The sequence below is a fragment of the Manihot esculenta genome, chromosome 16 (assembly GCF_001659605.2).
Source record: "Manihot esculenta cultivar AM560-2 chromosome 16, M.esculenta_v8, whole genome shotgun sequence".
Taxonomy (NCBI): domain Eukaryota; kingdom Viridiplantae; phylum Streptophyta; class Magnoliopsida; order Malpighiales; family Euphorbiaceae; genus Manihot; species Manihot esculenta.
The window spans coordinates 32,755,580-32,775,849 of NC_035176.2; the positions used below are offsets into that span (position 1 = coordinate 32,755,580).

Here is a 20,270-nt window from a genome sequence, read left to right on the forward strand (position 1 = left end):
ACTACATTAGCAGGCATTGGTTCCATTGGATGTTTGAGCAAAACAGCTGGAGATTTCTTGCGGTCCAGTCTCTTTCCACCCAACCTTCAAATGGTGTACCATCCATCCAGAGTTCCAAGATCTAATGCAAAAGGATCGTAAATTTGAAGCAGAAATGGCCTAAAATGATGATGTAACATTTTAATTTTGACGCAACCATAGAATTACAAGATAAATTCTTCTCCCAAATGCTGTTTTTCTGAATAATAAATTGATCACGCAACCATACCCACATGTACTCGCCCATGTCAATGATCATACAAAATTACAATAATATCAATAAAATCTCCCTCCAGTTTTCTACTCCTTCGAGGTCTGGAATCAATTGATTCCCCCACTGGAAAAGCTGAAATGGTATGTGGCAGAAAACAAATTTACAAGCGCATCAAAATCCTAAATATACATAAATTAAATCCATCTGCAGATCAACCAGAAGGGAATCGCTTCTGGAATGCATTCAATGTGGATCAATAACGATGCTGAAAGGCTATGAAAACATCTGCCAATTTCGTGGAGCACTCTTCGGAACTGATATAATCTACAGTAAGAGGATTTGACCATTCTGGGTACAACAGTCAACCAGTTCCAATAACACGTACATGGAATGGGGGACCTCGACAGAATATCGGCTCATCAACTGAATCAGTTTTTGCACGGGTTCTGAGGATATCATTCACCTCTTCAATCACAGCAGCAGCTACTAGAGTGTACTCCCCAGGGATGAGAAAATGCAACGAGAAAGAATGCTTAGATTCTTTAAGTGGGGGAACCTCCATGGCAATCCCATTCAGAACACCTACAATAAATTAGAGCAAGCCAGCATTGCACATCAAAAATTTCAATCGTATAAATATTCAAAAGCAAGTCATTTTCCAGCCTTGTGACTTGTATCTGGAGAAAGGAATCAAAATGAAATCTTACCAGCCCATAGGAGAGTGGCCTTCGTACCCTCGATGCAATTCTCTCCAGCCACATCCCTGCACGTAACGCTAAGACTCATCCTAATGATTTCCCTAGTGTTGTTGCGAACTATGACCTCCATCGGTGTCATGTCATGAACATTTACAGAATCTTCAGACCTGGAGTCATGGTGCATGGCAGATTCTTCTGGGACATTATTTCTAATAAGCCTGAAGCCAAATGTCAATGGGTCCGGCAACAATACATCCAAAACAGATGTCTGAAGCGCTGCATGTATGGCATCCTTCACATTCAGTTCTCCAAAGCTGTTCTGTCCTGAATACCACCTCAACTTTATCCTGGAAATGAGATTCTTAATTGAAGCATTTAATTCATCCTTAGCATTCTTTTCTGAGAAGCTTGAACTTCTGCAAGCACCATCAGGCTGAAGATCCTTAATGGAAAAGGAACCTTCAAGAATGGGTAACTTGAAATGCTCCAGTGGTATTAATACCCTTGCAGAGTAATCCCTATCAATTCTTGTTTTTGGATAACTGGATTCAGCAGCATCTTCAATAGCAGAAAGGTTATCCAACTTATCCTCACAGTTGGCAAGCTGAACAGAAACGCAAATTTCAAACACAACATCAGTTGGATTAGCCAATTCTAATTCAAGAAAACGTAGCCCCCAACTTCCTCTGAATGGATCAATTTTTACCAATCCATCCATCTTGCTTTTTGAACCAATAGCTTCTTTACTACCATTATTCCCAACACAAACTGGTTTTGGAAGATTTAGGCCAACATGTGCAGGAATTTCCATTGAAAGTAAGCAAGCTTTTACAAAAGACAAACCTTGCAGAACACAAATGTGCAAGGGAACTACCAGGCGTCTACCAGGAGGAAAAACAGATTCTTTTTTTGGAGGATCTCCAGAGTCGATCGATGGCCCTGACAACCAAACAGAATAGGGTCACAAATGATTTAATAGCTGACTATAGTAACATTCAGAGAAGTCAATCCTCCGATGAACAAGATGATACAAAGAGGCTCAAAATTAAGAATAAACAACTATAAGCTGATTTGTGCTCCATGGAATACATCCACAAACAAGAAACTGATTTAGAAGTCAAATTCCAGGTCTCAGACAACCAACACTCAATTGACTTTTCAACTATTTATTTGTTTTAATAATCTGGCAAACAGCAGGCAAAGGATTCTGAAACCTGACAGTGACACCGAGTTGTGAATAGTCCAGTTAAAAGAGATCAACTGAGATTATAATCTTTAGTGCAACTACTCTTACAAGAAGTAACATGGCATTTATTTGATCTTAAAAAAGAAGATAATATGGCTGACATTTCACAATTGCAGACAAACAAAGACTTATTATAAAATCTACTAGGGCATGTTCTTCTGCATAAACATAACCAAATAATAAGTGAGAGCCTTATTGTAATCTAAGTTGGAAGAAATACCAGCATAATGAATCAACAATGTGGGGCTGCTACCGTCCTTCCTCCTGATACTTCCAGAGGCAAGTTTACTCCCAGTAATATCAGGGTCTATCGGTCCAAGCTGCCAGGCTTTCAATGTCACAGGTAGGATCACTTCTGTACCAGGCTTCAAAGGAAGTGCAGATTTTAAGGTTTCATATGCTATTGAAACAACAGAATCCTGGTTTTTACCAGAGAGTGAGATATGTGCTTCTTCAACTGGAGCCATGCCAGCATTAGCCAGACTAATCCAGACATCACGTATTTCACCTTCATATAAAACTATTGAACCATCACCACCTATAACATGAGAAACTAATAATGGCAGTGGAGGTACAACAGAAATATTTGGAACCAACACATTTCTCAACTTTGGAGATCCACAACATCTGAAAGGGTCAGAAAGCACAAGTCCTTGTGCTGCACCAAGAAGCAGATTATCAACATCCCTGAAAAGGTGTTCAGTTATAACACCAAAACAGTGAACAATACATCCTGGAATTGTCACCGACCCCACAGACGTGGGGATTCCAGATAAGATGATCACCTTTGATGAATTAGGTGGAAGATCTACAGCAACAGGAAAAGCATCAAAATTTCCTGAATGAACAGATAGGCATACACTATCAACCCTTAAATCAAAGCCACAGGGGTTTGCCAACTCCACCAAGACATGGACTGGTTCTCCAACAATCCATGTCAGCTCCAGCTTGCTGCTGTCATTTGGCTCCCCTTTGCTGAATGGGGTGTAAATAAAAGGCCCTGAAGGTGCAGATGCGGCCCACCAGTCTTCTCTTCCTGGATTGCGTTTTATAATGTCCATTTGACAGGGATGGAATGGAAAGGAATATAACCTGAAAGAAAGACAACATCAATGAAAAAAGATTACCAACTTGGAAACCCAAGTGAAATGCTTAATGACTCCAAAGTCTGCTCATTGTTGATAGATCTGTAAATGCCGGACAAACTGCTAAGAAAATTTATGTCCTGAACAACCCCCCCCCCAAAAAAAAAAAAATAATAATAATAATAATAAAAGAACCGTTTATACAAGGACCTAAATTATATTTAACAAGATGAAGGTAGTTAGACAAGATGCATGCACAGGAGAAAATACCTTACAAAAGGCAAGGCGGGGTCAGCACAGCGAGCTCCGGAAGGCAACCTCTGAGCTGAATTATTAAGTGCACTAGCAAGGCCATACTGTCCAGCTGGCGTGATTAGAGGGTAATATGATCTTAGTAACCGTGCAGCAGCACTCCATGCAGCAAGGGGATCTCCTGCACGAATGGCAGACAGAAGTATCTCCCTCAGTACAACCATCTGCAGAGTGCTCCACTGAGATTCGAATAAAGAGACTACTGATGGGTGATGCATTTTCCAATTATCAGCACAGCTTGATCCAATCTCCTCCTGCAAAGAAAAGAAAATTACAAAAAAGTCTAGAACAATAAATATAAGAACAACTGAAGCTCAAGAAAAAAAAAATCTCCAGAGATCATTTGAGGGCATTGTGTATGATTCCAGAACATGCAGTTAAAGCAACGGTAAGTTATGGAAACTGATTTTCCAACTACCAAACAGATACAATAGTTCTTTCAATCATTATTATTTTTCCCCACATTAGTTGCACTTACACTTGAACGAGGATGATTGAAGGACGCTCTACTCTGAACATGATAGGCTTTTGTAGTCATTGCCAAAACTTGCATAGCACTGATAGCTGCCAAGCTATTTTCTTGTTGTATATACAACTGTGCCACTTGCCTTGAGAAAAAGGCAGCTTTCCTCTGATAACCGAGAGACCCAAATAAGCGAGCTATGTCAACATACAATATGAGTCTATCGCTGGCATCAATCAAGGATTTCGCACCATTCGCAGCACAGGTTAGCAACTCCACCACATCCTTAGTGATTCCTCTTCTAGAAAAAAAAATACAACAAACAACAAAATATTGTTTCCACGACATTGTTCTATAAGAAACTAGGGGTCCTTCCATTCCATTGCAAACTTCAAGCTTTTCCAACAAAAGGCACTAGAGAAATTCCATATGGTCTATAATTGGAACGCATAGAAGAACACAACCCGACCAGTTGATCTCAAAATCCAAAACAAGATATTAGCATAGACTCAAAGGTCCTATTTTAATTGAAGCTATCTAAAGAAATATTCACAGACTCAAGCTACTCCAGTTATTTCAGCTTTCACAAGTGTCCATGATGAAGCTATCCTACTATGCTAAAAAATGAAGCTATCCTACCATGACTCAATACTAACAGCATCAAACTCAAAAACAATCATACAACAATCCAACTTCCAATCAATCAGAAAATCTTGTAGAACAACAACTACGCCTCAACCTCAAACAAGTTGGGTGTGGCTATATGGATCTCTTTTTTATTGCAATATTAAAAAAAGTTGCAAGTCTTCTTATACTACTTTCGTCCACATCATTTTCCTGCTCATGCATTCTACCACTAACTTATTTACATTTCCATACAAGATTAGTTGGTTCTCTACGTTGGAATCAGAAAATCTTTTAAATTAAAGAAATAAGAAAAACGAGAGGAGTAACCAGGGAAGGCAAAAGCAGAACAATTAATCTCAGATGGGAGAAAATCCAATAAAAAGTTCAATGAGTGTAAAAGGACGAGAGAAAGGCATGACAAGAGAAAGGCATGCAAAAGGAGGATATGATCAGGTCAATATGCAAACATAAGGAAAACATAATCTCACCCCAGCTTTAAAATTGGAAGTAACTACTTCAATTGTGGAAATAAACAATACCCACATACATAAAGAGACACATTTACCTACAAAGGAATCTTGCCAATTTCAGAGTAGCTTCAAGTCCAAAGCTTAAAGGTGAAACTCTGCAAGAAAAATATCATAAAACATTGCAGTCAACATAACCAAATATAAAAAAGACCTAAAAACTATGAGTCCCATGGGCATTATATACTAGAACTAAAACATACATAAAATTGATAGGCATAGTTAATATTCAGTAATTTGATTAGAAGAATGGATTAAAAATTTAACAAAGAAGAGGTCTACGTTCGTCTAACATGATAATAGGGGAAAGATAATAGATTCAAACTTGCAATTTCCAAACAAAACCCACCTTGCCTATGATCATTGTTATCCATTAAACCACCTCAGAAAATAAGTATTGCAGCATTAACCAAAATGAGAGAACAATAACCACCTTTGCGCATTGTCTGGTGTAAACGACTTTTTGTAATGTGATATCACACTACTGTAGCGACACCTGACCTCATCCTCAAAAACTGCATCCTTTTGGCCCATTTGATCTATCTGATAGAAGGTAAAATGAAAAGGTAAGTAATTGCACAAGTCCATGTGTATGAACAGATAGTATATTCAATCACTCTGCAAGCAGCCAGATTTCAGCACTTTGTGTAATTATCATAATTACATTATTCACAAAAGTAGATACTAAATACAGTTGATGAGTTATTTATCAAGATAACTATGGAACCATATTCTGAGCATCTAACATCACACTGAAACAGGGTTCACAGCATCACATTTTACAACTACCATATTCGTCTTTATTACCCTACATGTAGTCAAGACAAATGACTATATTAATTGAATTAATTGGTTCCTTGACAAATTCATAAAACCTCAAGAAAAGAACACATCCTAAACGATACAATATCCACATATGATACATTTGCTATTAGCTGAAAAATTGAGCATACCAGCAATGCACAAACGCTACCCTCCAAAGCCCCAGCATACCAGAAGAAATCCGCAGTCAATCTAGCTAATTCTAAGGCAGTGGAATAGTGGGCATTCGCATCAACAGGTGACCCCGCCATCAAACAGTAATCCCCCATTGTCTTCTGCGCACGAGCCAGTCTTCTCTTTTTGGCTTTGATCACCTGCAGTTTTACCAAAATAAACTTACTAAAGCTTTTCCACGCAATGCATGGCCTGTGGAAAAAGTGTAGATTCAAATTCAAATCTTTAGGACACCTAGACATATACCTCCTCTGAGCATAGACTGGCTTGAGAATCTAAAGGCGTCTTGAGAATAGTTCCAGCAGATTCAGCCTGTAGAACCCACTTCTCGAAGTCCATTAACAATGAAGCGGCAATTTCTTGCATCATAGTTTGCAAGTGGATATCCAGCGTTTGGCGGTCTGCCGGAGGAAACAATTTTAGTTTCTCTCCCTTTTTTGCACCATCCTCCAGCTTCAATAGAAATAAAAGCGGGAAATTATAGAAAACAAATATTAGGTAATAAAGCTTATAATTAAACCATGAGAAACATTCAAAAGCCAACCTGAGAATCGCAGGGGCAAAAGAAACACCGCGTCACAAGCGCAGAGGCATAACTTTTACACGCAGCGGTAAATTGATCGACGACAGAGTCAAGATCAGGCGAGGAGGGGCAGTGGCAGACGCCGATAATGGCGAGGATCTTGCGATTTGACTGGAAATCCTCCCATGGACTGGGAGGGGAGCCTCCGAGTATGAACTTGAATCGAAGAGAGCCGTTGTCCCATGGCTGATTGGCAAAGGGGGATTTCTGGTGCTCAGTGTAGAAGGAACTGATGGAGGAGAGAGAAATCGTGTGGTAACGCAGGAACATGGAGTAATAGTCGCGCAGGATGTTGGGCGGGACAGGACCGATAGGGAGGACTGCGACGCGGATCATGCAGGATGTCTCGATGCTTACGTCTGGCTCCATTTCGGTAGCAGACGGTGACGGTGAGAAAGTGGAGAAGCAGGTTCAGTGAAACCGCGAAAGAGCGCTAGATAAAGGAAGGAAAGAGGGGATAGTAAAGCGATGTCGTTTTAAGACTGGTCTTCGGTCCGTCATCGCGATTGTGCAAGGGAGAGAAGGCAACGGATACTCTCTGGTCGGATTTGCGATATAGTGAAGGGGATAGCTTTTTTATTTTATTCCTTTTATTTTCACAAGATATAAATGCTTCATTGATTAATAGGGCTAAGGCTGAACAAATTAAATCAGAGGCTCAAGATCTTCTAAGAAAATGTTTCTCAGGCCCAGCTGTAAAAGCTCGAAGCAGAGAGAGCCGCAAGAAAACTTAAATTCGTAAGAAGCACAAGGCCCACAACTGAAGAAACCCTAGAGCTGCGCTTTGAATGAGGGACCGTGAAAAAGTTATGCCGCCGGGTTCCACCTTGCCAGAGCAAAGTGCACAATCACTGATGCCTATTGCAGGCCCACCAACGAGAAAACCACAAAAAACACGAAGAAGTTGAAACAGAAATTACTTTATTGTTCGATTGAAGGACTCTCCAGAAGCCCATAACAGAAAAAAAAAAAAAAAAAAAAAAAAAACCATTGCCAAGGGAAGGGACGAAGTAAAGCTCCTTGGCTTCTTTTTTTTGGGGTTAAGATTTCAAAATCAACCAGAAATTCCAGCTTTCCGGTGCATACAGGAGATTGACATTCTTTCTTTAGAATTCAAAAATATTTTTGTTAACATATGAAAATTATTTTTTTAGAGTTCTAAATTTATGAATAATTTTATACTGGCCTTGATCTCAAAATACATGTTTTTGTATTTCTATCTCATCATGAAACATGTGTTCTTCAACTCTTACTAATACGAGAATTATGAAAAAAAAAAATTAATACGAGAATATTCCAAATATTTTGAGAGTACTCACGTACAAAAGGGCGGACCTCCATCTTTTCATAGCATGTCCACGTGGTATCTTTTCAATTATTATTATTATTATTATTAATAAAATTTTAGGCTCTAATCTTTAAAAAAAAAATAATTTAGCTTTTTTAACATTATATTATAGTTTGGAGATGAGTTGGGCCCTCAACTAATAGTATGATTAATGAAAGATAATTTTGGATAGTTTCCCTTGCAAACTCAATCAGCCTTGACATCTGAAGCTTTCTCCTCGAATATCATCCTCTTTTTCCTTTCCTCCTCCAATTCCCGGTCGACACTGGCCTTTCTCTCAAATCCCCTCCAAGCCCACATCAGTTCCCTCTCTCTAAACTTTTCCCCCACAAGTTTTGCAGAATTTGCTGCACTTTGGAGGCTTGGACGATATGTGAAGCCTGATACCAATTCGGCTTCTGAAATCATGTAGATTATAATTCTATACCCCTTCATACATATCTATGTTTGATTGACTACTCTTTTTTTTCCCAGGTCCATACGGAAAGCAGTGAAACGAAACAAGAAATGCGGAAAACTATAAGATGAACCCATATTGGAAAAGTTCATCTCTCACCTTTGGCACGAGAAATGATCTTTGCCATACTGATATCCGAGTAATTCAAATACTAGATTTGGCAGCTTTGTCATCCAAGGTAGCTTTTCCTCATGCTGTGTCCTTTCTTCTATCTTTCGTTCTAACATACCCCGGGATCTGATAATTATTTTTGTTTGCGAGATGATACTTTTCAAAGCAAAACAAAGTCTGCAAGCCAATTTACACGATTGGGCTGCATATGACCTGAAATTTCCTGCAGAGAAGTCTGTTCTTCCAATGGCAATGGCAGTACATGAACATTAGTCACTTCTATTCACCATAATTTTTCCCCAATAAAAGAATGTGGAAATGGAAACTAGAACCTAAAACAAAATTGTAAAATTAGTAGCAAAAAGCCATTTAACAATGGAGTCCAGCAGCCATTCACCTACACAAGAAAAGAAAATGAAAAATTATTTCTACATAATTCCAAAATAGAACCAATAAGGGTTTACCCCCATAAAATTCCAGAGGAATGTAGACGTCTCCAAGAAATCAAGAATATCTCTACATCTACGACTAGCCATGGTCTCCACAATATCCTTAAAAGCTTCTTCGTGACTGATTTAACATCTTTTGGCTTGGGCAAACTGTTTATAGATCAAGGCCAAGCTATCACTTCTGAGGCTTTGACCAAGTTTGCTGTTCTGGGATGCCAATCTTGAATGTGCATACAGCAAATAGCTCCTTGTCCAAGCACAAAGTAACTACCACATCGCTGATCTGATATTTCACATCCTCAGTAGGTGCGGAGGACTGCTTACACATTTTTGTCATCTCAGTACAGGAAGAGTTTCAGAGTGAGGATCCTCAGATGGCATCATATTTAAATCAGGTAACAAGAAGGATCTATCATGGTTTGAAACTGTCTCTTGTCTTTCACAAGAATCCGACTCAGTGTTGTCATCATCTTGAGCATGCATATTCGACATTGAACTAATGTGGTTGGGAGAAGAGGGTTCTCTCTTACAGGGCTGGTTGCAAATTGCTTTGTCCAGTAAATCAGAGAGTGAACTTGAGGTCTTTGCAAATTGCAAACTCAAATCAATCTAAAAAACAGAAAAGAATTTCAGTTTTACAGCACTAACATAAATACATTGTGAGAGAAGAAAATAAGACACGGAGGAAAGCAAGAAATTATACCTTCAATCGCTTTAAATTCTCATTTCTTTCTATCTGTTCCTTAAATGTGGCATTTATGGTTGCTAATTCCTGTTCAATTGGCACAAAAGAAGTCAGCGACGAAAAATAAGCCGAAGCAAAGTGGGAAAGGCAATAATTTAGATTTTAATGATCAAACCTTTTTGAGATGCATCCTTTCTTTCAACAGAACACTCTCCTCTTCTTTAAGTTCAGCAAACGTCTGGAAAATGTCAATTGAGTTAGGAGATCGCAAGGTGTTAAACTCATAAAATGATTTCCATTGAACTTATATGAACCACGCACTACAACTACAGAGCCAAAAGAAGGAAGAAATCTGCTTCTAGAGAGAGAAAAAAAAGGATTTGAAAACAGAGTTATTTAATTATTTTGTAATTCTTAGGACTACAACACATCAAACATCATTGTGAAGTGCCAATTAAATAGACCCCAATTGTAAAAGGAAGAAGCAATACACCACAAAACAAAAAAGGCTTCAAATTAGCCAGGGCAAGTCAAGAGGTTTTAAAATGGGAACTAAATGACAATACCTTCTTTCTTCTCGACTTCTTGGTGGTGGTGCTAGCTGTTTCACCAGTAGCAGTAACCTATAGTCATACACCATGAAGCAAGCAATCAATATCTGATGTAAAAAAACTAATACTAAAGGCAATTCATGCATAAAATAGCAGAAAACCGTTTACAAGATTAGCTATTCAGCACCAGTATGCCCATCTAAATTTTCAAAAAATAAAAAAACACGCGTCACTATTTCGAGGCCCCGCAAGAGTCAGCAAGCTGATCCGTAGTATAGGGCGAGGGCGATCTTACAACTGTCAGCAAGGTTGTAGGATCTATTCGAGATTTTCGGCTGTGATATTATCTCCACTCTCCATCAATTTTCATCCCTTCACTAATGCACCGCACTTTACCATCAGCAGAACTCACGTCCTGCTACTGTTTTTTTTTTAACTTCTTTTTATTATTAGAAAAAGACAACTACTTAGCAATTATACATAGTCCAGTAAGTCAATAAAAATTCAATGAGAAAAAAAAATCCTACAAAGAAAAAAATCATTGTAAAAAAATCACTAAATAATTTTTTCTAAATAGTTAGATTTCATTTACATTCTGAATTCTTACAAATTTGAAATTTAGTGATCTACAATATAATTTTTTATTCGAATCAGACGGTGATTTTCAAGTGGGCACCAACCAGTGACCGCAGGCCACGTCTCAAAAAACTCGCGTATTTTTTGCTTTTTAATTGCTCACGTGACTTTCCTGACATGGCCGGCATCCCTTCGTAGCTTTAAATGCCCAAAGCTTCAACTTCCATCCACTCTACCATTTTCTCAATAAAAAATAAGATCAAATCTCATAATCGCATGGTTCATGTTATTTGAACGTAGCGTGTAACTCTATACATCAGATAATAGGTGCACGCAACCGCACCCAAGATCATCGTTAGGCATTCTAACGAAGGCCCAGTTGAAAAAAATTAACTTTCTTTAAATAGTTTAATTAAATAATAAAAATAAAATAAATCTTTAAAAGTGCTTTTTTAAAAGCTGATAAATACAAGAAATTAGAAACTGATAAGTGATGACTAATAGACAGGGTGACAGTGATGGGGCAGTGCGCACTGTATAATTTCTCAAGTTAAACAAATGACAACAATCAAATGGCCGTCCCCCACTCAAAACGCAACACAACAAAGCTGCAGCAAACGGAAGACCCATCGCTAGCAAAACACCTCTCTCTCTCTCTCTCTCTCTCTCTCTCTGCGTCTTTACGGGGCCCAACCCCATTGGCCACTATCTGTAAGACCAAAATCTTCCCACGTCCGAGGCAGAAAGCGTACCGATATTTGACCCTTAGCTATGGGTTTTTTTGTTAAAAAGGGGAAGAAAATGGAATGAATTAAAGATAGTGTTCCTGCGTGAGAAACTTCGTGGGTTCTTAGCCTGGGTAAGTTGGTCATGAATGGCTAATGGATATCTTATATATATGACAAAACTGTCCTCTCTAGGATTCGTAGTGTCTTTAAAATCTAGAGGATGCATCGAAGGGCGACTTGGTCTATTAACTGGTGAGAACAAGAATGGCAGATGACCGGAAAAAAGGCGAGAAGAAAACCAAAACCGTCAGACACTTTGAAGTTGCTGACCTCATGTGAAAGTAAAATCTTAAAGTGCAAGGGGGCATTTTGGTCCATACGAATTTTTCAATAGAGTGTAGTCATCTTATTCGCCCTTTATTGGGAAGATCGACCCTCAAACCAAAGCTAAAACCCATTAAACTGCCAGATTTGTCCTCATCAGCCGCTGCTGACAAGAGGCAGCTTATGAACCCAAAAAAAAAAAAACGATAGGAATTTCTCCACCGATAACAGCCAATAGAGAAATGGGAAAATCGGTTAAACCAGAAGTAGAGAAAGCAAATAGGATAATAAATGAAGGGCAAATTGGTCATGAAGAAAAAAAAGGGAGAACTAGACAGGAATGTCTCTTAATTAGGCGCATAAGCTCCATCCATCCCACCCCTCAACTCCAACACTCATCGAACGCAATTACAGCCTTTTAAAAGTATTTCAATCAACCAACGAAAAGACGACACCGTATATATCAGCTCATGCCAAATCTGCCACCACCATAAAAAGAAGAAAACAAAAGGAGGGGAGAGAGAAAAGCACCGAGAAAAAAACCTTGGATCTAGCGCCAGGAGTAGAACAGATGACATGAGGACTAGTCTCTTCGAAGCCGTCAGCGGTGGCTGAGGGGGAAGCGCCGCCACCACCGCTCCATGAAAGCGGCGTGGTTGGACTACATCTAGCAGAAGAATCTCCTTCTTTCCTCCTACAAACCACCTCATATCGCATGGATGCAGCTGTAGCTGGTTTGGACCTCGGAAGTCGTAACCCCCACCTAAGTGGAATCACCGCCTGAGGTTTCACCTGCGCCGCTTCTTGCTTCAGCCGCACCAGCAGCTCCACGACCACTCTGTCATCCGTCATCGCAGCCCTTATCCACTCGTCCTTCACCATCGGCACCCGAGCTATCGTTCCCGAAGAGACACACGCCACACGTATCTAGGTCCAGACACAGTGACTTATATATATATATATATATATATATATATATATATAGATAGAGAGAGAGAGAGAGAGACGGGGGGAGGGGATTGAAGAGGGGAGAGCGGAGAGTATATATATGAGGGGTGGTGGCGTGGTGTGGTGTGGTGTTCTGTTCTGTTCTGTTTATTTATTTAATTTGAAAAAAGAAAATATTAGTGCAAATTTCTGACCTTTTTCTCTCTTTAAATCTTGTGTGGGATATGGGGCCCATGATGACATGTGGCACTGCCCAATTTCATATTTTTGAAAATTAGAAAAGAAAAATTCATTCATTCTGTTGTTTCTAGGGTTGTGTAAACCGATCACAGAACACCGATCCACTGCTTCTGTGCTTTCGCTTGCGTCTGCGTCTGTAACACGTGTATTCGGCAGAAGCGCATCACCCCCAGCTTCAACCTCAGACTCTATTTTCTGGACTTGGCTTCTTTTACTCTTCTTCTGTTTTTTTGTTTTTGTCCCCAAAGCTGGACTTAGGCACTTTGCTTGTGTTCGGCTATAATCCTAAAATTCTTTTAACTGAACTTATAAAAGCAATAATAATTAAATATGAATGGACGATATTACTAATTATCATTTAAATTTTTATAAATTAGCAAATTTACATGAAAATCATTTTATTATTTATAAAAATTTAAACCACGATTAATAAAATTTAAAATTCTGTTACTGTTAATTATAATTATTTCTATTTTTATAATTATTAATCATATTAATAATTTCAAGTGCTAAATATATTATAATTTCAATTTAATTATTTAATAGATTAATTTTAAATATTACAAGAGCGTAATATATATTTATCTTTTTTTACTTTCCAATCACATCACGCCTCTCATCGTTGCAGTATGAGAAATTGTATGAATATTTTGTTTACATAAATATTTTTAATTTTAATTTAAAATTAATTAAAATATAACTATTCGTCATAATTTTAAATTTGCATTTATTCAATGTTTTAATAATCCATATAAAAACATATTTTATATTATTGTATGGAAATTATAAAGATTATTAATGTAATATAAATCAACTAGAATATTAGATATATGAGATTTAAATTCAATAAGAATCCGACTTTGTAGAAGTAAACTTATTGAATCGAATCTGATACTTAAAAAGTAATTTACCCTCCTTAAAACGGAAGCCTTTTTCAAAATTGACCACTATTTTTCAGTAACTTTTTGCCTTTTTTGGTTTTTTGATATGGTAACTTTGATTTCCATAATTGCATAAGGGAAAAAAAAAAAAGCCTAATTTACTCATAATACTTAAACTTATAATGTTAATAAGAAATCCAATAAAAAATAATTATAATTGTAACCTTATCATATTACAATCGATTAATTTAATTTCAAATTAAATTAAATTAAAATGTTATAAATTAAATTATAAATTTTTTATTAAGTCATATAAATCAAACTGAAATAATAAGTAAAAATTAAAATGTAAATCAGTTTAATTTGGTAGCAAATCCATCTCTAGTCCAAAATATATAGCAACACAATTAAAGAATCCTTCCCAAATTCACCAAAACTTATGTTTCCTCCCTAAACTGGTTGATCAATTACAAAATCCATGCCATGAAACCGTTCAATCCATTCCCAATCGAGCTACTCATGAATGAATTACAGATCCAAAAAATGAATTTAGCACATTCTAACAATTCAATACACAGTGGAAAAACCAAATCAAAAAAAGCAACATCACAATTTTTCACAAATCAAAACATGCAGTTATCTGTCGATGGTAATTTAGGTGAAATCAATGCATCGCATGAAGAAGAAGAATAAGAAGAAGTTGCCGAGTCGACCGAGAGTGGAAAATGCTCATCTCGTGAATAATTTGTATTTGAATAGGATGACCTACGCAGGCATTCGGAGAGGAAGAGCTAATGACAAGATGGTGAGGTGCTGAAGAGAAGCCGGTTGATCTCACGAGTTGAGGACTGAGAAGTGCATCTCATAAAACGGAGAATCGAGCTATTGGGTGGCAGAATTCAAGGAATGAGAATAAATGGGGTTGTGGGTGTGGAGAAATTATCACGTGGAACTATTGTACCATGAACAATTGTTATGTCAATAAAAATAAAAATAAAAAAAAAATAAAATTTGAGTTGATATAAATTAATTAAACAATTATTTTATCAAATAATTTGCATGTTAATTAATTGATATACATTTTAATATAAATTAATAATTATTAAATTTATTTTTTATATGAAAACTTTATTTTCTGTCTCTCATTAAAATAAATAAATAAATAAAGATAAGGATGGTGGTGAGGTAGTAAGCTGAATTCAAAGTGTGGGACCCACGTGGGGATTTGGTTTGAGGCCAAACAAACGAAAAAAAGAAAAGCAGCAAGCAACATAGAGTGCATTACAAGACTGTCTTTCCGCGGAGAAACCGACACCAATTGCTATAATAAGTTGGTGTGGTGATGAATATATTTTGTTCAAAATTAGTTTTTTTTTTTAATATTAATTCCTTATATTTTTTTAATTCACTTATCCATTGTATTATAATCATCACAAAGTTTAATTAAAGCAACTTTTTAGATAAGAAAAAAAAAAATAGTGCAAGAGAAGAAGCAATTGCCCTTGCTGGTGGTAATGGTAATTTTTATGGTATTTTTTTAAATTTATTTTGCTTTTTAAATAATTTATAGAAGGGTTTTCTTATATTTACTTCATTAAAGATTTTATGATAAATAAATAACATTCTATTTTAATTTACATAGATGTATTTTGATATTTTTTATTTATTGTGGTAAGAGAATGAAAAATAATAAAAAAATTCAGCACTAAAGTGTAAAATACTTCTTTAAGGTTGTTCCATGGCTACAATTGACTGAAATTACCATGATTTTATTTTTTTCACCTTTAATTTTCAATTGTTAGTGCTAGAGTTGTGGGTTTTAAATTTGGTGGGTGGAGTTTGTTTTCTACGCATTTGCTTATGTTTCTCTCCCATGTACTCCATTGAATATCGATTTTGCAATTTTTCTGTTTGGATTTCTGAGTTTTATTTTTTTGATAAGCTTGCATGTCGACACTAACTATTTTTGCTCTCCTATTACTTGTTGATACTGTTGGCTTGTTGAAGCGGTGGGTTGTTTCTAGAAATTTTCTAATCGATCTTTAGGTGCCCTCAATTGTGGGTTAAACTTGAATTATGGATAGTTTTCAGCTCTAAACAGGATGGCATATTTTTTTATGAATTTGGATTGGTCTCTATATATAATCAGCTGCTTTTTTTTCAATTTTTAATATAATTTTATTGTATGATAAAAAATTTTATTATATTATAAGACATATTTGTTTATATATTTACTTACCATTAATTGTCATTTCATATAAGATTAGCCATTTAAAATTACTGTAATAGTGTATAATTGCTACTGTCCGTTTGCACCATGTTCTGTAAAAATTTTAGGGAGAAAGGGAAATAAATAGTAAAAAATGAAAAGTGTTTTTTCTTTATTGTTTGTTTTGCTATTGTTTAAATAGAAGGTAAATAAATAAGGGGAAAATGAAAATGAAATTATTTTACCTTGTCTGAAAAGTAGAAAAAAAAAAAAAAAAGAAAATGATAGTTCATTTACACTTGTACATTATTTAAAAAAATATAATATTAAAATGACTTTAAAGGGCAATTCTATAATTTTGATATTGCAAATTCCCAATTAAAACCCTATATATAAGTAATTTCATGTTCCGTATATTTTTCTACTGTTAGGCAAATTCCCAATTATTAATGAAAAAATAAAATTAAAAATAAAATAACATGAATATTAAACTTATAAATAAAATTATTAATGAAAAAATATTTTTATTTATATAATTAATGACTACAGGGCCATTCTCATTATTAAACTGAGTAATTATATAATGAATAGCAAGGGTTTTAAATAGAGCTTAGGTTTAGAGATGTTTCACTCTCTCAGTACTTTGAAGCGCATACCCACTAGATCTCTGTTGAAACAAAAGTAGCAGGTGAAAGAAATTATAGTTTGACAGTGGCACATTAATCCGAACACTTGTTGGGCAATAATTGAGACCACCTATGAAATTCAGGGACTCATAATTGGTAATTGTCCATACTCTCTGCCCTATGGGCATCAATTTAATGAGAATATTGTTAAAATTTGTTTCACTTGGAAACAGAGCTGCTATCCATATGAAGTTGGGTGAACCGCAAATTACAGTTCTGATCCACCCAATAATGAAGTAGAAGAAGAAGCAGCAGCGAGCAGCTATCAGTGGATAACAGTATTGTTTTTATGCAATTTTGTTGCGGGGAGCAACTGAACTTTGTCTTGCACTCTATTTGGGGTTAAGGCTAAAGGGTGAAGGAAAATGATTTCAAGCACAGGTTCGTGATCAAGCCTCGCCTTTCTGAATTTCCATGGCAGACCCATATTTTTATTTTTCTTGTGTGTGTTAGGTTCATGGGCTCATGGGTTTCGACAGTTTTTGAGCCATAGTTTTTAGTTTTGGGCTTTGGTTAGATTCGTAGCCTCCATGGATTAAACGTAAATTAAATTTTAATTGGGCAAGCAAGCATTTATTTGGGTTGGTGTTCCTTTGGTTTCAAGCTGGCAAGATATTGACAACATTGGCGGAAATCGAAACGATTTTGTTTCGACATTTCCTGGAAACTATGTAATATTGGGCTGACAAGCATAAATTCATTGCGAGGCAAGGACAAAGTATCATATGTTGTTTGACATTAAGGATTGGAGAAAGTCCTACCTGCCTTCACAAAGTATAGGTGAAGTTACCCGTAAGCTTCTTATCTAGACTACCTACACCGTGAGCTCCTTCCTTGAAATTGATATACCAATTTCACCTATTATTTGTTTATACATTCATAAGCATTGATGACTCTAGCTAATTTCGTATTAAATTTACATTTTAGATTTATGAAATTTAAAATTTTATTATTAGGGGATTAAATAAATCTTATGCTCTGGATTGATACAAAGACTTCTATTTTACAATTGAATCCATCAGCAGAGTTCTTCAACTAATGACAAACCTATTTTCTTCCCAACGGCTCCACCAGAGACAAAATCCTCTGTCTCTCCGTCTCAATGGCGGTCTGCATGGGAAAATGCGTCAAAGGTGCTCTGCTTTTTTATGAGAAACCGAGATTAACATCAAAACTATATTATTTATTTATTTATTTTTGTCATGTACAAAAACATCTCTGCAAACGTCAAGTTTGGACGGAAGTTTCTGAAATTAAAAGATTAAATTATCAATTTCCATAATGTTAAGCATGTGTGTTATGTTTTTTGTTGAATTTTTAATCTTTGATATTAGATATTAGCAATAAATTATTCAGACATATGTTCTTTTTTTTTCCATTTTATATAATCTATTAATGAATGAATATTAAAAAAATTTACAAGCTATTAATCAATCTTGTATCTCCGCTAGTGGCCTCAGGGAATGCCCCTCAGAGAACGCAATGTTACTCTCAAGTCCCAAGTGATGTTTGAAACAGATTCCCAGCAGCTCCTACATCGACCTATTCAACCACCCAGGGCTCCTCAATTAACAGCGTCGTTAATTGGATTGCATGTATAATTGATGATGGAAAGATGGAACAGAGAATGGAGTCTAAAATTTGAAGGGTATCCTCTCTGCAAAGGAAACCTTCCCCCATGAAACAAGAAACAAATTAAACACAGCTTGAAACCCAAGAACTGTTCAATCCAATCATCAACAGCACGAGAGAATTCCTCTTCCAATTTTTTCACTTGCACTTACAAACTTAAAACAGATGCTTAAATTGTTGAAGCATAACAAGAAGAGAGTTTTATGGTTTTATGGGCAATAGGTTTGAGAAACGAAACAGACCCATCTACAAGAAGTCAAGTAAGGAAATTCATTTCATTTCAGACAACTACAGCTGCATACAAAGACAAGATACAAACCATATTCCCAAACTGGATAAATAACAGAGCTATAAAAATAAAAGAGAATTAAAAAACACCCATCATAAGCTAACATCCACAATACCCATCCATGTAGATCTTCTATTCTGATCTAACTTAGCTAACCCTAATCAAAGCTATTATATTAACAGCACTACTTTAATTTAATGCATAGTTCCGTAACTGAGTCAAGCCAACTCGACCTTTTCTTCCCCTTGAAAAAATAAGGGACGGTCGATTGCAAACTCAAACACAGAAGAGAGAAGGAAAGGAAACAAACAGAGAAGAGAACTTCATGTCACGTCTACCCACCACTTATCATACACCACCTAATCACTATAAATTGAGACCTAAAATGCGTCGTAAATCAGTAGTTGCATCGGTGTTTTTCACACCCACGGCACACTTTTTCATGAAAAACGCCGGTAAAGGAAGAGAGCTGGGCGGCGGTGAAGTAATAAAAGCCGATCCAGCATAAAAGCCATTAACTTTGTTGGTTTCTGTGAGTCGGATCTGAGTCGGTACTAGCTCAGGATCAGGGCCAAGCCGATGAGTAGATCCGAGATCCAGATCTTCCATTTTTTCAACTTTAGCAGGTTGAGACACCTTCTCTGGAGTCGGTTTAGCTAGTTGTTCGCCGCGCTTAAGAATTTTGACCTGGCCCATAACGAGGTTTTTTGCAGTTACCTGGGGGGCAACGGCGGCGCGTGAGGAAGGTGAGGTGTTGGGGCTCCGTTTCCTGCGGCTGGGTTGAGCCCGATTCGGCCGGTTTGAATTAGCGTTTCTAGGGGTTTTCATTTGCGGAGGGGGTGATATCAAATCTTGTCTGGAAGATAAAGGATTCTGAAGACAATCCTGAGGATTGAGAACAGCAACGCCCATTTCTTGAATGGAAAGACGAAAAATATCAAGTTTACAGAGATTTAGGGCAAAGCTTGGTAATTTTGGAAGAAAGAGGAAAGTTGCATAGGAAGGCTAAATAATGGAGGAGAGAGAGAAAATGCTGAATGAAATGAGCGAGGAGAAAGGGTTCCTTTATAGGGCAGAGAGACCGATTTTGATTTTGAAATGAGTAAATGAATGTTGGAACGTTGTAACAACTCTCATAAGCAACGCGTGATGCACACGTAGCTGAACTTGGTCTTGTGTTCTGAAGCTTTGGAAGATAACAGAAAATGGAGCCTCAACTCTTGATGAGGTTTTATTTTTTTGAAAAAATAAAATTAAAAAGAAAGAGAAGAGATAAGGTTTGGAAGGAAATTAGTGATTTTTATTTAATATTTAAAAATTACAGTTAAAATATATTTAATTTAACTTTGAGAAAATTTACTTATTT

The 20,270-nt window shown here is 36.6% G+C and overlaps 3 protein-coding genes across 4 annotated transcripts; all 3 read right to left on the reverse strand.

Moving 5' to 3' along the window:
- Positions 1-155: 155 nt before the first annotated feature.
- On the reverse strand, positions 156-7,452 carry LOC110603908 (trafficking protein particle complex II-specific subunit 120 homolog). The gene is made up of 10 exons (XM_021741914.2): positions 6,752-7,452; positions 6,454-6,660; positions 6,165-6,347; positions 5,645-5,754; positions 5,250-5,309; positions 4,073-4,358; positions 3,553-3,848; positions 2,418-3,289; positions 961-1,890; positions 156-835 (listed from the first exon to the last, which is right to left on the reverse strand). The coding sequence occupies exons 1-10, from the start codon at positions 7,157-7,159 to the stop codon at positions 615-617; spliced, it is 3,573 nt and encodes a 1,190-aa protein (XP_021597606.1). The 5' UTR covers positions 7,160-7,452; the 3' UTR covers positions 156-614.
- Positions 7,453-9,032: 1,580 nt separating this feature from the next.
- On the reverse strand, positions 9,033-13,037 carry LOC110603959. Of its 2 annotated transcripts, none has more exons than XM_021741966.2 (5): positions 12,551-13,037; positions 10,407-10,463; positions 10,016-10,078; positions 9,859-9,927; positions 9,033-9,764 (listed from the first exon to the last, which is right to left on the reverse strand). In XM_021741966.2, exons 1-5 carry the CDS (start codon positions 12,899-12,901, stop codon positions 9,489-9,491), a joined length of 816 nt encoding a protein of 271 aa, XP_021597658.1. In that variant the 5' UTR covers positions 12,902-13,037; the 3' UTR covers positions 9,033-9,488. The 2 variants fall into 2 exon arrangements, with proteins under 2 accessions (XP_021597658.1, XP_021597659.1); XM_021741967.2 differs by having other exon boundaries at positions 12,563-13,034.
- Positions 13,038-18,862: 5,825 nt separating this feature from the next.
- On the reverse strand, positions 18,863-19,958 carry LOC110604139. Its single transcript, XM_021742253.2, has one exon. The coding sequence runs from the start codon at positions 19,814-19,816 to the stop codon at positions 19,271-19,273; it is 546 nt and encodes a 181-aa protein (XP_021597945.1). The 5' UTR covers positions 19,817-19,958; the 3' UTR covers positions 18,863-19,270.
- Positions 19,959-20,270: the final 312 nt, after the last annotated feature.